At 33.1% G+C, this 18358-nt stretch overlaps 1 protein-coding gene across 2 annotated transcripts in view; it reads right to left on the bottom strand.

Annotated features, from left to right (window-relative positions):
- The window catches only part of stxbp4 (syntaxin binding protein 4), a 74800-nt gene that overhangs the window by 30978 nt on the left and 25464 nt on the right, over positions 1-18358 (bottom strand). For both annotated transcript variants that reach the window (XM_009306798.5, XM_009306799.5), the window contains exons 15-19: positions 16835-16931; positions 16558-16670; positions 14481-14570; positions 14260-14325; positions 2223-2399 (exon numbers count right to left, since the gene is read on the bottom strand). In XM_009306798.5, coding sequence (XP_009305073.1) covers positions 2223-2399; positions 14260-14325; positions 14481-14570; positions 16558-16670; positions 16835-16931 — 543 coding nt within the window. The remainder of the gene's footprint in view (positions 1-2222; positions 2400-14259; positions 14326-14480; positions 14571-16557; positions 16671-16834; positions 16932-18358) is intronic.

The following is an 18358-nucleotide window of genomic DNA, read 5'->3' as shown; positions in this document are numbered from 1 at the left end:
TAAACAATGATTCAGCTATAGAAAAAAATCTGTGTTTTTTTTTTTTTTTTTTTACGATTTATGTGTTGGAGTAAAACACACTTTTCAAGTGCTCTTAATTTCTTCCATTGCTGTATATATTAAAAGGACATTGACTTAGAGCATGTCTTTACTCCAAAAAATCAACTAGGCATGTATTGGATTCACAAAATAAAAATTTGTCAGATTGAAAAGAACAAATCAAGTTTACGTATGTTAAATGATTAATTCATGTTATTTGAAACTGAATCAAGAAAGAATCAAATGAATTTGATCAGAACATGTTGATTCAATGAGACTGGGACGCTTCAAATCGACAACTCTCACTCTAGAGAGTCACTTTGCGCATATCAGTAGGTGGCGGTAGTGCGTTTGGATGTCACCATACAAAAACAACAAGAAGTATCACCGCGTGTTTTCGCCAAGGTTTGGGAATTGGTTTTCCCAAGAGCTTGAATGTTATGCATGTTATGTTGTTGGCTATATGTTTCCTATACATTTTATACTTTTACATTTTGAATAGGAGTACCAAAGTGAAGAAAGCTGTTTAAACTCAATTGGTAAAAAAAATTATGTTAACGTCCTACAGGTATTGCTTGGGGATCAGTATTCTCAAGAGCCAAGGTTATTTTGTTGGCTAAATGTTTCTTATACATTTTATATTACATATTACAATTTTGGATATTATATAACATTTGGTATCAGAATATTATAGAAGAAATTTGTTTAAATGTGATTGGTGCCTGATAAAGGCTATAATAAAAGAAATATATATATATATATATATATATATATATATATATATATATATATATATATATATATATATATATATATATATATATATATATATATATATATATATATATATATATATATATATATATATATATATATATATATGTTTTCTGTTTTCTTGGCGCAGTGGGTAGCACGTTCGCCTCACAGCAAGAAGGTCGCTGGGTCGCTGGTTCGAACCTCGGCTCAGTTGGCGTTTCTGTGTGGAGTTTGTATGTTCTCCATGCCTCGCGTGGGTTTCCTCCGGGTGCTCCAGTTTCCCCCACAGTCCAAAGACATGCGGTACAGGTGAATTGGGTAAGCTGAATTGTCCGTAGTGTATGAGTGTGTGTGTGAATGTTTCCCAGATGGGTTGCGGCTGGAAGGGCATCCGCTGCGTAAAAAACTTGCTGGATAAGTTGGCGGTTCATTCCGCTGTGGCGACCCCGGATTAATAAAGGGACTAAGCCGACAAGAGAATGAATGAATTTAAACAACAATATTGAACAAGAAATTTACTAGCTGATTTAACAAGACATAAATTTGTTAAAGTAAAGCTTTAGTGTTACATTGAGTAAATTAGAATCATTTTAATTAGAATAACACAATACAAACCTTTTGAGTCAATTAGTTGCAAAGAAGTTAGACTGACATATTAAAACTATGTTTTATCTACAAATGTGCTTTGTGTTCATACAACATGTTCAAAGCAGCTCAGGTTTACTTGATTGGATTAGATGCATAAAGGGTGCCACGATTAAATCATGTTGATTCAACAATTTTTTTTTGAGTGTATAAATATGCCATTACAAATGTAAAATAATAATGTAAGAAAATCAAACTTTGAAAACAGCATTGTCAGAGCAGTTTTATTTAGGTTATTGTTAGAATATATACACTGAAAATAATGATTCATTGGATTTACCTCATTTTTTTTTTAAATAAGTGGTTGCAAACCATTTATAAGGACTGGATTTAAACAAATTAAATTTAGTAACTTTCAACATAAATACCTTGTTTAAATTCAGCCCAAATAAATAGTTTGCAACCACTTACCTAAAAAATAATATTGAATAAAATGAATATTTTTTTCATATTTTTCACATCACATTTGATTATTTTTTGCAACAAAAACTAAAAAAGGAAAAAAGAAAAGCAAATTGGTGTGAAAATACAAGTTTATCCTAGAGACACGCAAGGTTGCTAGCCAGAGATTTCAAAAATAACCTCATCAGCCCACGTCACCCTGCAAGATCATGTTAAAGCCTTCACAGCACATCAGCCCAGTCACTGAATAATACAAAGCAAACAGTGACCTACTTTTGATAGAACAGGTGAGAGGAAAAACCCGGAGTGGATTTGAGAAGGGGGATGTGGATTGACATTGACAGCATAATGTTATTGTAAGGACTCTTAAAGTGAAGTACCTTTTCCTGACTGGGTTGTTCAGTTTTTAGAGACTTCATCTCAGCTATCTCAGCCTCCAGGAGGTGGATGACCTCTTCGTAGTCCATCTCCATTCCCCGGGCCTGTTTCTGTGCAGCCTCTGCCAGATGAATCCGCGTCCGCAGGGATCGACTCTCCTCCACTGCAGATTTTGCGTCCTGCAAACAGCGGAGCTCCACTTAGAGCGGCAGTGCTGAGAGTGCATGTACAGTAGGACGCTACAATGCTCAGGGGCTCTTCTCCCCCCCACCCCCCAACATTGCAAAGTCTTTGCACTTGAACAGAAATGCCTGTACAGTCACATTCCCCCCCTCCTTTCTTCAATCGCCTCCAGACTCACAGCATGACAAAGCACAGCACTGCTTCTTTTACACCCTTAAAAATGAAGTTTGAAAACCTTTAACATCCACAAAGCATTTTAGTTTGTATAGTGAAATAAAGTTTTGTTAAATTATTCAAATATATTTCTGTTTGTTAAGTTTTTAGTTTAGTTTATTTGTTTACAGGGGCAATTAACATTAATAAACATTACTGTAAAATCTGTCAGAAATAGCCAAGAATGGTATTTTGTCATCAAAAAACCCTTGAGAATGTTAAAAATTCACACCTAAAAATCAAATCAAATCATAATAACAAAATAGATTATCATACATCATATTGTTTGAAGAGATTAAATGCAAAAACCTCTAAATGCCCTTTGATATTTTTTTCTAAAATAGCATTGGTTTCTGACTCTGTTGTGTAGACTCAGAAATTTTACTTTTATAGTGATGAATAGGTTCTTTTCAGTGCATCGAAAGTGAAATACTTGAACATAAACATGGGAGGCTGGTAAAAATCCTCATTTTAGGAAAAAATGTCAAATGGCATTTAGACGTTTTTGCATCTGAACTCTTCACACACACACACACACACACACACACACACACACACACACACACACACACACACACACACACACACACACACACACACACACACACACACACACACACACACACACATATACTGTACAGTTGAAGTCAAAATTATTAGCCCCCCTTTGATTTTTTTATCTTTTTTAAATATTTCCCAAATTATGTTTAACAGGGCAAGGAAATTTTCAAAGTTTGTCTGATAATATTTTTTCTTCTGGAGAAAGTCTTATTTGTTTTATTTCAGCTAGAATAAAATAAGTTATTAATTTTTTAAACACCATTTTAATTTCACAAAATTATTAGCCCCTTTAAGTTAATCTTTTTTTCCGATTGTCTACAGAACAAACCATCATTATACAATAACTTGCCTAATTACTCTAACCTGCCTAGCTAAGCTAATAAACCTAGTTAAGCCTTTAAATGTCACTTTAAGCTGTATAAAAGTGTCTTGAAAAATATCTAGTCAAATATTATTTACTGTCATCATGGCAAAGATAAAATAAATCAGTTATTAGAAATGAGTTATTAAAACTATTATGTTCAGAAATGTGTTAAAAACATTATATTGGCATCCTCCACAATCCCTGGACCGGAAAAACTGGATATATATGTTTTTGGACATAGCAAATATAGAACTGTCTGTGGCAAGGATGGAAGGTGCTTTTACAAAAATCATTACTTCATGGATGTGTGCAATTACTGAGATAAAAGATATGCTATTGTAATTAATTTCTTTGCATTTTTTACATATGTGTAAAAGGTCAATGTTTCTACCTTTGTTAAAAGTTTGCTTGTAAGGATTTAAATGCAGAAGTAAATGTATTGATTTATTTACTATAGTTATTTATTTATATGTATTGTAATAATAATAATTATTTTTCTCTCTCTTCTTGTTTTTGATCTGATTTGATTCCTTTGGTTGTTCAAATGTTTATTATTTTCGCCAGGGGTGGGTGCGGTGGGGTATTAATAGAAAATGCAGTTGGTTGCTATCCTTGTCTATAACAATGTATGCTAGATTATTTCCAAATGTTCAATAAAAAATGATCACAAAATGCCAAATTTCAATAAGGAACCTCTATTTTAAAGAACTTTCTATGGACTCTACCGAAAATTACAATTTGAAACCTTCATTTTTACACCCTTAAATTACAATATACTGTATGAAAATGTTAATTTCTGGTTATTTCATCACTACAAGGACAACTAATATTGATCCACTACTAAACGATGACTTATAACTACTAATATAGAAAATGATTTGCTCAGGCAAACAGAAATTACAGTGTTATATAAAGGTTTTTATGTAGTAATTGCTTTTATTGCAAATGTGTTTAACAATACCTAAAAAGAGAAAAAATAAAAGACTTTCAATGTTGCCTTAAATAGCGCTTTTTTTTTTTTTTGGTGAAGGATACATGAATGAATGCATTATAAAACTCAGAATCCCAAAAGACCCATTCTGTAAAGTCAATGTGTCACGCAAAGAAAGAAAATAATTTAAAATTGAACATAGTCAGATGTTCTGTAATCCACCGGTTTTCAAATGTTGTTTATATTAAATAGAAGAGTTGCTTTAGTATTTTGCGAGTCAATCGGTTTATCGGATTTTAAAAATTAATGTGTATTTTCACAGCAAAACACAATAATCAAACGAACAATGCCATATTTGTTTTGGAAAAAGCATTATAAAAAACAGTTCATTTGGACTTAAATTTGCCTGCAAAATCCTGGAGGAACTGATAATATGTAAAATAGATTTACTTTGAATAAAAGTAACCTGCTGAATAAACCAAATGTTGTTTTTTTTCAGACAGTCATGACAGTGATTAAGCTTGTTTGCAAACGCTGTGAATAAAACTTAATGCTGTAAATAAAGTTGGATTTCTTGTACTGGTGGTTTTACTCAATATATCATGAGGAGCCAAGGCTATTATTTTTGTTTTCACATATGTTTGTTTTGTTTACTCTTGAAGCATCAGCAACTGCTAACTTGCATTTTATGAATAGCTAACAACCACATTTTACAAAAAAAAAAATCTTTATTTAGCTAAGACAAATAAAAGTCACCTAAATCTTGCATGAATATGTTAGCACAAACTGTCATTTTTGGGTGAACTGTCTCTTTAAGTGTATAAATCTTTAAGTTTCTCCTAATGTTTAAAGAGGCTGATGAAAACATTCATGCAAACAAGTTTTACATCAATATATCAGCTGTAGAGAGAAGAGACTGGGCAGGTACTTGTAGGCAAAAACCAGTAAAACAGGCTGTTACATAATACAGGTATCGAAAAATGTTTTGACATCAATAAAAAACCACAGCAGCACCGGATACCAAGTCAGCATGGCATCACTCAACAGGCATCAGACAAAGGAAAGGTAACCAGGCCATTGCAATTATGAAGCTGTGGGAAATGATACTCCTTTTAATGGACAGGTGACATGAAAAGTGTGAAAAATCCCACTGTGAGGATCGAAAAATAAATGCTTCACGATAAAAAAATTAGAGATTAAAATGGATGTGTGGTTTACAAATGTCTTATGTATTAGAGTCAGACTTGAACAGGTTTTGCACATGGTGAATGTTATTAACTGTCATTTGTTTTAAACATCGGAAATGACTTATGAAAAGGGTACTGATAATTGCCCACTGAAAGAAGAATTTTACTTATTAAATAGACGTGATGGATCTTCCATTGACCAGAGAGGCATGTAAATTAGCTGTACATCCATTTAATGTCAATGTATAATGGAGAATATGTGAAGTTTTATACATGGATCGTGCATTGGTTACAGTTCTTGTCATTTTAAAATAATGGGAGATTCAAAGGCATATATAACTCTGTCCCAGAAATACTGAGAAATTATTCAAAGAACAATGGAAGATAAAATTCATACTTAAAGTCTCAAAGTTTTTGCACTAGTGCAAAATAAATTCATTTATACAGTAGACTACTGTATATACATATACACAGTTGTTTGTAAGTTTCTTTTAATGCTTTTGCAGGAAGTGCATTTATTAGATGGAAAATTTGTAAAAACATACATATATTTATTGTGAGATAGTATAATTAATCTATTTTAATACAAGATTGATCGCTGCAATGGTGAAAATTATTTGCTGTTTTATATCAGATAATTTTGATATGAAAATTAAATAATTTGAATGCACTGAAATAATACATATTCTATTGCATTGGATCTAATAAGTTGATAAGTTCATAGTTAAACATGACATAAAAATATTGCCAGCAATGGTGCCTAGAAAGTTCAAAATAAATATTTAGTTTTTAGTGATTGATTTAATGTATCAATGCTGAATTACAAAATAAATAAATAAATTAATTAATTAATTAATTAAATACAACAAATAAGTAATACAAATAAATTAATTAATATTACAAATAAACAAATTACAATAAAATAAATACTACAAATACATAAATAATACAAATAAATAAATACAAAAATTTATTAAATATTATATTACAATTAATCAAATAAATAAAAATATAAAAAATTATTAATATTACAAATGAATATATATTACAGTTAAATAAATCTGGCGACGGAGTGGCGCAGTAGGTATTGTTGTCGCCTCACAGCAAGACGGTCGCTTGGTTGCTAATTCGATCCTCGACGTTTCTGTGTGGAGTTTGCATGTTCTCACTGCATTCGCGTGGGTTTCCTCTGGGTGCTCCGTTTGATTAAATAAACAAATATTACAAATAAATAAATATTACAAATAAATAATTAAATATTACAAATAAATAAAAAATAATAAACATTACAAGTAAATAAATATTGCAAATAAATTAATCCAAATAAATAAATAAATAAATAAATAATTATATATTAAAAATTTAATAAAAATAAATATTACAAATGAATACATTTAATATACACTAATTTGTGTATATGTAGTATTTTTTTATATAAAAAATATTTATCCATAAAAAAGAATAGAAAAATATGCACAAAATATTTTAAAAAATGTATAACAAACAAAAGGTACAATGTAATCAATAAATTAATTCATATATATGAATTTAAATTCATTAAAATAAATATAATTTTGATTTGTGTGCATGTTTCTGGTTTTAAATAAAAATACCTTTTTAAAAATACTCTTTATGTATACTTTTTTTTCTTTCTTTTTTTCTTTTTTTTTGCAGTGCACAGCTTGGTCAAACATCAAAACAAACTCTCCATCGTATCCATCACCCCAGAGCACGATGCATAGATAAGACTCAAATGAAGAGCCACATGGACAAGTCACACCTCACACTGGTCACGGCTTCCCCCGCACACGTTTCTCTGTAATGTAGACGAAGTGTGTGTGCTGCGTGGATGGGGATGAAGCCTGCACATTTCTCACAACAGAGGAGGCTTAAAAACCCACTACTTCCACACTGAAAAGCCCATCTGCCTACCTGTTGCTCTAATGGCAGATATAGAAGGTAAAGTGTGGGCGAGGGTGAAAGAGCAGAAAGGATTCAGCAACACAGAACGGAGATGTAAAGGGAAAAAAAAGCCTTGGTTTCACACCACAGGCAGTGCAGCCCATCTATTAGCGCTCCGGCGTGATGAACTGGATGCGAACTGAGCCCTCAGTAGTGCTTCAGGAGGCTGGAGAAAAGCACTCTGGGAAGGGGAGACAGAACTTGCATTGACCCTGATGCCAATTGAAGCACCACAGGGCCTCAGACAGCTGACCAAACATTCAGTGCATTGCTTTGATGAAGCAAAACTGCATCTTCCTCTTTATTTAGATCATCTCTTAAGGTCAAACGCAAGCGGAATTGCAATTGAACGGTTTTGTGAGAGGAATAATACCGCTGGCAGTCGAGTCGATACGAGGGCAGTAATAGTTCACTAAACAACATATAATGTACATTTAAAAAGTAGTTTTCTCGTTCTCGAAGAAAATACACAAAAGTTACTGTCATGATGTATAGGTGCTGTTGGCTGAATTCTAAGGTGTTCGTTTTTGTGTTTGTTTTCCATTGCGCACAAAATGACATCAAATATGCAAATGGCCTTGATGTCAGTTGACTACCTTGATGTCAAAACAACATCAAATTGACATTAGTGTAAAAAAAAACATCAAAAATGCAAATTGATTTGATGTCAGATGATTATCTTGACATCAAAACAACATCAAATTGACATCTAACATTGGTTTAAAAAAAAAAAAAACATCATAAATGCTAATCGATTTGATGTCAATTGATTACCTTGATTTCAAAACAACAACAAATTGAGATATAACATTGGTGTAAAAAAAACGTCAAAAATGGCAATCAATTTTAAGTCAGTTGATTACCTTGATGTAAAAACATTATCAAATTGACATCTAATATTGGCGTAAAAAAACTTCAAAAATGGCAATCGATTTTAAGTCAGTTGATTACCTTGATGTCTAAACAACATCAAATTAACATCTAACATTGGCATCAGGAAAAAAAAATGTCAAAAATGACAATCTATTTTAAGTCAATTGATTACCTCGATGTCAAAACAACATCAAATTAACATCTAACATTGGCATCAGGAAAAAAACTCCACAAAAATGACAATCTATTTTAAGTCAGTTGATTACCTTGATGTCAAAACAACATTAAATTAACATCTAAAATTGGCATCAGAAAAAAAAAGTCAAAGATGCTAAACGATTTTAAGTCAATTGATTACCTTGATGTGAAAACAACATCAAATTGATATCTAACATTGGCATCAGAAAAAAACAACATGCAGGAGTCTTGCAGGAGTTTTTTTTTACAACAATGTTAGATATAAATTTGAAATCATTTTGGCATCATAGTTTACATGCATTTAGGGGAAACAAATCCAGCCTTTTCCGATAAATAAAACTTTTCTACTATTCTAATACTTTTGTGTCGTTATTTTGGTGGTCAAAAGGGCATCAGATGTAAGATATCAAATAGACGTAAAAAATATTACATCAAATCGATTTGCATTTCTGAAGTGTTTTTCTCTGTCATTCTTAATGTCAATTTGATGTCGTACAGACAAGGTGCCCTCTGTTTTTTTTTTTTTTTTTGGAAGCATGGAAACAAAATTTCCACAAAAACATTTATATATTATTCTGTCTCTAAATATGAATTCAAGAGGTCACACTTATCTGATGATTAAAAGCAAGTGTGCTTGGGATTCACTCCCTTGAGAGAGAGCTCAGAAGATCCTTGAGCCCGGGGCTCCATCCCCTTTTGTCAGGAGAGAAGGAAGTCTGAGCTCAGGTGGGTCTCGAGAGCTCCCTTGAATTAATTTGTTTGATTATAGGGGTTGCTATGGTAAAATGGACCACTAACTGTACTAGCATATGTTTGTACTTTGCCAATTTGGTTTATTCAATTTACTTATAGCGCATACCTTTGGACTGTGGGAGGAAACCAGAGTACCCAGAGAAAACCCCCATTGTAAAACATAACAGTCAACTTTATCAAATGAAATGAAAGTAGTTAACTCAAAATAAACTGAAAGGTAATTCTACTCATTTGAAAAGAGATTTGAATTCAGTGTTGAAGGTTATGAGTTAATTAAACACCTCATTACTTTAGCTTAAACAGAGTAAGTACACAGTACTCATTTAGATTAGTTTTAGAGCATAAATGGTTTGATGCAATCGTTTTCCTCAAATGGTTTGAGTTGCCTTAACTTTTTGGGTTTTAAAGTGCACGTGAGCAATTGGAGAACATGTAAACTCCACAAAGAAATGCCAACTGGCCCAGCTGGGACTCGAACCAATGATCTTCTTGCTGTGAAGCAACAGTGTTAACCACTGAGCCGCAGTGTCGCCCTATCCTGGATTAATCGAGGAAAGAGGTGGAGGAGCAGGGGTCGATGAGGGGATTCTTCAAGACAAAGATGACTAATGTAAGAAAATCTGGATATTTATTAAGCGTTTGGATTGGTCTGATTGGTAAATCATGTGACAGCTATTGTGAGACCAGCCGTGGTCAATCATAAGAATGTGATCCTCTCAATATGAGTTTATAAATAAACTTTACTTATATGTGGTTGGTAAGTACATTTTTTAATGTTTCGAAAGTCTTTCATGTACACCAAGTATAAAATTATTTGATTAAAAAAAACAGTAGAAATAGTAATATTAGAATATTATTCTATTTCGGCATGTATAAAAATGTAATTTAATCAACAGAATATAAAAGAGAATTTTCAGGATCATTACTTTATTTAAAAAAAAAAAGAATGGAATATTTTACAGTGACACATTGTCCGTTTTTGCAAATATTGCTATTACTATATAATATTGCTATTGCTATTGCTATATAAATGATAATAATTTTCTATGAATTTATGACACAACTGAACATTTTACTCATCACACATACCTAATTATAGCAATTCAGCAAATAATAACTTTAACATGGTCTTGTTTTCCAGCGCTGTATATGTCTTTACTGTAAATTTTAATAAAATGTTCAGGTACATAACTTTAAGTATTAATAATAATAATAAAAAAAACATCTTACTGATGATGCTTAGAAAAGTAAAAATCACACTTTAGTATCATTCATGTTCAATACTTCATATTAATGGTTTGTTCAAATGACCTTAACAATCAGAATGCACAAATACTTTAGTAGTAGCCTATAGTAACATTGAATTCAATTAATCTCACACAGAATGCTGAAGCTATTTGGACTTGAGTTTACGTAACAGGCACTTCAGAGCCTCTGACACAGAACCCAAAGGGCTTGTGGGAGATTTTTCCTTTATAACTCATAAAGATCTATTTCCAAACAGGGATCGCCATCCCTCAATGTCCCACATACTTCATCTCCCACACGATGTCCTGATGTGGGTGTTTCAAGCTTCTTGAAGTGCGCACAATGCACCCAAAATAGATTTTTGGATATTGCTCATAGAATATCTCCTCTCTTTTTTTGCCTATTTGAGTTTTGCAGAGACAATGATGCGGCTTTAGTGTATAACTCCACAGAGCACCTGAATCTCATCTTTAAAGTTGCAAAGGCACATGTGCTTAGAGCTCCTCCTTGTGGCATTTATAACACTTTACTGTGACAACAGAATTGATAAAAATGTGAAATGTCAATGATAAAATTGCACAAATGAATGACTGAATTAAAGGTTATGCTTTATGTCAGTGATAATGTAGTTGTAGTATAATTATTCACTTAACTATTGAGTAATATCAATTAATTACATGTACACACAATATAGTTAGAGTTAGAATTTGGGTTAGGTTTAAGGTTAGGTACTGTAATTAAGTATAATCCACTGTAATTACTATAGGAAGTGCATGGAACTACTTTACCTAAAATTAAAGTGCACCCAAATTAATAAATAGGAAAAAATAAATGTCTGAAAGCTTGGAGCATGCAATAAATGCACAAATCCAAGCCAAAACTGTAACCGTTTTAATTGTGAACATTTTTATATTTGTGATTTCTATGTTTCAAACTATTATATGAGTATTGTAGTTTTATTTATAGCTTAAATTTAGTTTAGTGTTTTTATATATTAAGTTTTCATTGCTATTTTAGTTAAAGTGTTGTTAAAACATGTATGAAAATTCTCTGGATTTACTATATGAGTAAAATGTTTATGCTTAGCTCATTTAAAGTTCAAAACATTGGTATTGTGAAAATTAATATAAAAAATGTCTGAGAATAGGCAGCACAGTGGCTCAGTGGTAAGCACTGTTTCCTCACAGCAAGAAGGTCGCTGGTTCAAGCCCCGGCTGGGTCAGTTGGCATTTCTGTGTGGAGTTTGCATGCTCTCCCTGTGTTCCCCCATAGTCCAAAGACATGCGGTATAGGTGATTTGAATAAACTAAATTGGCCGTAGTGTATGTGTGTGAATCAATGATTGTATGGGTATTTCCCAGTGCTGGGTTGCGACTCGAAGGGCATCTTTTGCGTAAAACATATGCTGGATAAGCTGATGGTTCATTCTGCTGTGGCAACCCCTGATAAATCAGGGATTAAGCTGAAGGAAAATTAATGAACGAATGACTTTTTGAAAACATGGCAAAAATGTATTGGATCAAAAAGGGGTCCCGGCCCATAAGGGGGCCTCAGCGAGCTCTGTAGGGGTCGCATCCACTTTTAAAAAAAAAAATAGCAGTGGACAATTAGTTCATTTTATTTCCTGGCTAACCAAAAAATTTACAAATTTGTAATTCATCCTCCACAAAAACGTTGGAGTCTCACTGATTTGTCTTCAGCTGCAAATACTAATGACCTAAGCATACTAGACCCAAGTGAGGAAGCTACAAACATTTCAGGCCACAGCGCGTCCAATACTGGAGACACAAAATGCAGAAAATACCAAGATAGTTATCAGAACTATGGTTTTATTCTTTTTTCTCGAAGCAAAGTGTCCCTGACACAGCCACAGTGTATTACCTGCGTAAGTTCTTGCTAACGAATGCATAAACCCATCCAAATTAATAAAACATTTGCTATTGACTTATCCATAAATACTGCGACTAGCCCAGAGCATTTTTTTGAGCACAGGGCAAAATAATTGCAAACTTATTTGAACGATAATATAAATAAATCTTGAGGGGGGCCTTCCAATATTTTCAGAGAGAAAAGGTGGTCTTAGGTAAAAAAAGGTTGGGAACCACTACTCTAAATGACAACATCAGTAAAAAAAAATGTATTTACTTAAACACAACTTTATATTTTGGTGTCATGTTTTCATACATGCTTAATCAAATTTTAGACAATGCAATACTATTTTTTTTTTACTTCAGAATCTTTAAAAAATGAACATTTGATGGAAGAACCCTGATTTTCAATTCACAATCAAAGAAAATATTTGTTATTTTATTCAATTGCAACTTGCTGAAAAAAAAGCTGCAAAATGATCATTAATATACTGTAGCATCGATATATTATATCAAATTTAAAATAAATGTCATCAGACCATTATATAATTAACCAAATAATACTTTTAGTAAAATGTATTCACTTTTAGTAATACCCATATCTAATAAATATAGAGAAACTGTTTTTCAAGCAGTCTCTTAATATCTTCCATAATGTGTATGGCCTGTCAATTTAACACCTTTATTAATTAAAAAGTTGAATTACACAATGCATATAAACATTTTCAATCAGCGTGTTTTTTTTTTGTTTTTTTTTGCTAAATGAATGTGTATTGATCAAATCATGCAAACTAAAGATTAAATGGTTTATTTACTCCGGAATGAATCTGCCATTTGAATTAATCAAATTAATAAATCTGTCATTTTCTCATTAAGACATCTATTGGCAACTACTGCCATTTTAGCAAGGAACTGCTGATCTACCTGCATGTGTATGGACTGTATCCTATATGTTTGTGTGTAATTCTATTTTTTTAGTATATTGTAAAGCTACTTTTTTGTTAATGTAATTATTTTCTCATTTAACATAATAAATAGTCATTAGTAGGAAATTATTAATAAATAAAGGAATTGATTTTAGGTTGTGATTTATAATACATTTTTATTGTATCATTAAACAGAACATGCCTAAAACTTGGTTGAAAACTTTTTTTAAAAGAGTAGGTGAGCCCATTTATTTGATGTTTTACTAAAGCATTCGAGCATTATGGATGTGAAATTTGCATTTAAAACTCAAAGCATAATTTTTCAAAGAAAGTATAAGTTAACATTACATTGAAACATCTGTTCATATTTTCCACAAAAAACTAACCACATAGGATTGGGATTAGAAAATGATCAATATTTTTTATATTTTAAATGATAAAAATAAACATGGATGTGACCATAAAAGTTTGCGAGTTTATTCATGATTGATTTTTTTACTTTATATTTTTGTATTTATTGAGAAAAAAGCTTCGTTATTGATGTGACAGATGTGAAATTGGCACTTGTGTGACTTTGCTAAATCAAATATAATTGTTTGAAAACATTAACAGAGACATTTTTAAGTACTTGACATTTGCTTGGAATTGCTCATATTACAGTTGAACAACTATGTTGATAAATGCATTGAAATTCTACCAGCAACTCTACTTGTTATGCTAAACTGTGCTGCACACACAAGTTAAAATGGGCTGCTAAGAGCGAGTTGCGTACCTGTTTAACTTTTGTCAGTTCCTGCAGCATCTTATGATTAAGGCTCTCGGATTCTGCCAGCTTATCCTGTCAGAAAAGAGATCTTCGCATGAGTCAGCATTAGCGTTAGCTCACTCATTCGCACAAATAGGATTAATGAGAGCCTCGCTCAATAACACATGAATGAATGTCACACATTCCAGCATGTGACAGGGTGTTTAAAAGGGGTGTGATAATGGTACCTGCAGTCCCTTGAGCTCCCTCAAGGCCTCGATGTGCTCTTTCCTTAGCCTCTCCATCTCATCCAGATCATCAGAGTCTGATAATGATGGCTTAAATAAGACAAAATAATACAAAATTAAATAAAGAACACTGCATTAAATATTTACAAATAAAACATTATATGTTTTATATAATCAGTAATAAAATAAATAATTAAAGTCTATGAGAGAAGTGTTTTCTGCTCAAAAATGTTGCATTTATATAAATCAAAAAATGCTAAAAAGAGCAGTATTGAGAAATATAGTTTTATTTGAAAATAGCTGTTTTCTATACAATTTATGTAATTTAATGTTGTTTTATATTGTACAATCACATGTTATAAATAGAATATAATATATGCTAAAACACCCAGGCTCATTCTGAAAGCGTACCGCTATATACATTTCTGGAGAGTACCAAATACCTCCCAGGAGCTACGTTTTTTTTTTTTTTTTTTTTGCAGTTTTTGTTTTTCGCGAATCCACCTGAGGACGCTGTATATGCTTTTTGAGCTCTCAAATTTCGCTCGCTAGTGTCATTCGCACCTGCTGTTCTCCCATAAATCCACCATGGGCCGCTGTCAACTGACTGACTGATTGACTGACCCACTCACCTCCTTTCCTAAACTCCACCAATAGGGTTTTCAAAAGCACAGATTGACCAGCACCCACCCACTTCCCTAATCCCAACCAACAGTTTTAAAAAGCAAGCCAAAAAAGAAAAGCCTTCGCCTGATTTTTACCACATTTCAGATTTTACCACTTTTTCATCGTTATTTCTATGTTTTTTTATGTAATGTGTGTGTGTGTGTATTTATATAGCGCATTTATTGTGTATGGCCATACACCCAAAGCGCTTCACAATCATGAAAGGGGCCTCTTCACACCACAACCTTTGTGCAGCATCCACTTGGATGATGCAACGGCAGCTACAGGACAACGGCGCCAGTGCGCTAACCACACACCAGCTATTGGTGGAGTGGAGAGTGCAAGCCAATTCGGTGGAAGGGGATGATTGTGAGGCCATGATCGTAAGGGCCGATAGAGGGACTTTGGCCAGGACACCGGGGTTAAACCCCTACTCTTTCACGAGAAGTGCCATGGGATTTTTAATGACCACAGAGAGTCAGGACCTCGGTTTAACGTCTCATCCGAAAGACGGCGCCCACTGACAGTGTAGTGTCCCCTTCACTTTTACTAGGGCATTAGGACTCATACAGACCACAGGTTGAGCGCCCCCTGCTGGCCTCACTAACACCACTTCCAACAGCAACCTAGTGTTCCCTAGTTCCCATCCAGGTACTGACCAGACTCAGCCCTGCTTAGCTTCAGTGAGTAACTGATCTTGGGCTGCAGGGTGACATGGCTGTGGCTGTGTACGTTTTTGGCTTATGTTTTTGTCTTACCTGCTTTCTGGAACTGTTCTTCATCGGACTCAAACCCTGTTGTCGTGGTTAACTGATCTCGGTGTCTCAAGTCAAAGTACATGGCGAGCTAACTGGACAAACTGGTAACAATGGAAAAGCCATCCATACGAAGGCACGTGGTCAGCTGATAAAGACAAAATGCAGCCATAGGTTCTTCTGGCTACATAATTTGCGAACTCCAGAAACGCATATAAGGCTACGTTTTCAGAATGAGTCTATGTTGCAACCAACCTCTGCAAAATACAAATTATATATGATTATATATGATATTATAATGATCATAATTGTCTATAAAATATCACACCGTTCTTTCAAATTTTAAATATTTGACATTTCTGTCCTTTCAATGTACTTTCTATTAAATTAATTTTAATTTAAGCAAAATATATTTATTTAGATATTAAAACAAGAAGAACTGTTTCTTTAACTTGAAACTAAAATAATACAATTATTTTTTAAAAATGTTCAGTTTATTTATTACAGCAATTAGTTTTACATTAAATATGTTAAAATTTAAAAGATTGATTTAAAGAAGCAATTATATTTTACTAATATTCACTATTACTTCTATCATTTTTCTCTGCATTTATTATGGACTTGAATGCAAAACAATACAACCCATTTTTGATTACCGTAGGGTTTGATGGAGACTCAATGAGATCATCTGATGTCAATCTTGCTACTTCCTGTTCTGAATCCAACTTGGACGGTTGTTTAAAAAGTTCCTTTGTCACTGTATCAAAATCTACCGGAAAAACCCACGTTAGGAAAAAACATTTAGTCATAGAGAATGAATAACAATGTTTTATTAGAAGAATTTGTTTTATTAAAAGTATAAACCTACAATAATCCACTGAATATAACACATAAAATACAACATAATGAAAACTAACAGAAAGGTTTTCTTACCTCCATAAGCCACTGTCCCTCCAGCATTTAAACGCAGTCTTTCTCTCAGCGTCAAGACCTGAGAATCAGCCGGCTTCAATCCAAGCACCTCCAAAGTCTGTGGACAGAACAACAACCATTATAGAACATGTTTGCACACACTCACGCTTCAACGTCTGTGCACAATCTATAAATAATAATTACAATATTATATTTTATCTCATTTTAGTGTAATTATACATGAATAAATCATTTAAATTTCAATATTAAATATTATACATAAAACATTTTATTTTTATTAAGAAATAAAGTACACATTACTGTGAAATAAGCTTCTGGAGTTAATAGTCTTATTAAAATGTGTCTATTCTCTACATTGTTTGTCCAGAACAACAGATCTGATGAGTGAACCCACTGAAGCTGTAGCACAGTCTCTATTGCTTTCCCATCACACCACAGTAGGAGTGGATACAGGAGAGCATGCTAACTGCATACATTGTCCAACAGGGAATAAATCCCCTGGTACACAATAGTAAAACCATAAAGGATCAATCCAGTACTGAGACTGTGGGGTAACCAATCATTAAGGCCTACTGGAAGGACAACCAGCATATGACCTTGCTATAAACGCTAGATGTTTCTGTACTTCTGTGATTGGACAGATACAAGATGGATGGTACCATCCACCTATTTTTTGTGTATCTCATTAAAAAAAAAACACTGGATGGAAACCCCCAAGATCTGCATGAAAAACAAATATGCAATGAAAGCTTATTCAAACAAATGACTCGTGTAAATATTTATCCGATATGTGATCTACATTTGTGAGTGGGCTTGATAACCACCTGTAGGTGCTTCATATGCACCAGACACTTTTCAACACTGTATTTTCTGAAAATGTGCAATTTTTTAAATAGTGTGCTTCATGCAGGAGTGTGGGCTTGATAAACCACCTTGTAGGTGATACACTTTGTCCTCTTCATATGCACCACACTTTCTTTTCAACAATCCATTTTATTCAGGAAAATATTGGGCAATTCTTAATGTGCTTTACACAGGTGAATGGGCTTGACAAATCACTTTTAGGGATTGTTCACATATCGTGATTAAGTTTGCGTGGAAAGTGCGAGCATGTCGCTTCCTTCATTTTTAATCAAAGACAGTAAAAAATATGGATGTAGTATCTGTGACGGCACCCATAGGTTTCTTAAGAGCGCAAATAAAGCTACAAGTAGGAGTGGCCAACTGTTACCATTTTGTTCGTCATTGTGCCCAACAGGAGTTACCAAAAAAGGGCAAAGAGGCAAAGCGTCATAGGAGCTAAAAATGCCTGATATTATTTTGCTTAGACGGACTTTTCTTTGGGAGAAACGCTTAATACCTCATTACCTGGCATTCTGGAGTGTATTTAAGTTTTAAAGAAAATTATAAATGATAAATTATCTAAAATAAAATAAATACATTTACAGATATGGTATTTAAATATATAATTTTACTCATCTGGAAAATGGAGGCCACTTGAATTGTTTGTGAACACAAATTAGT

Source organism: Danio rerio, chromosome 12 (assembly GCF_049306965.1).
Source record: "Danio rerio strain Tuebingen ecotype United States chromosome 12, GRCz12tu, whole genome shotgun sequence".
NCBI lineage: Eukaryota > Metazoa > Chordata > Actinopteri > Cypriniformes > Danionidae > Danio > Danio rerio.
Note: the sequence above shows the minus strand (reverse complement) of the source record. Positions and strands in the feature narration are given on the sequence as shown.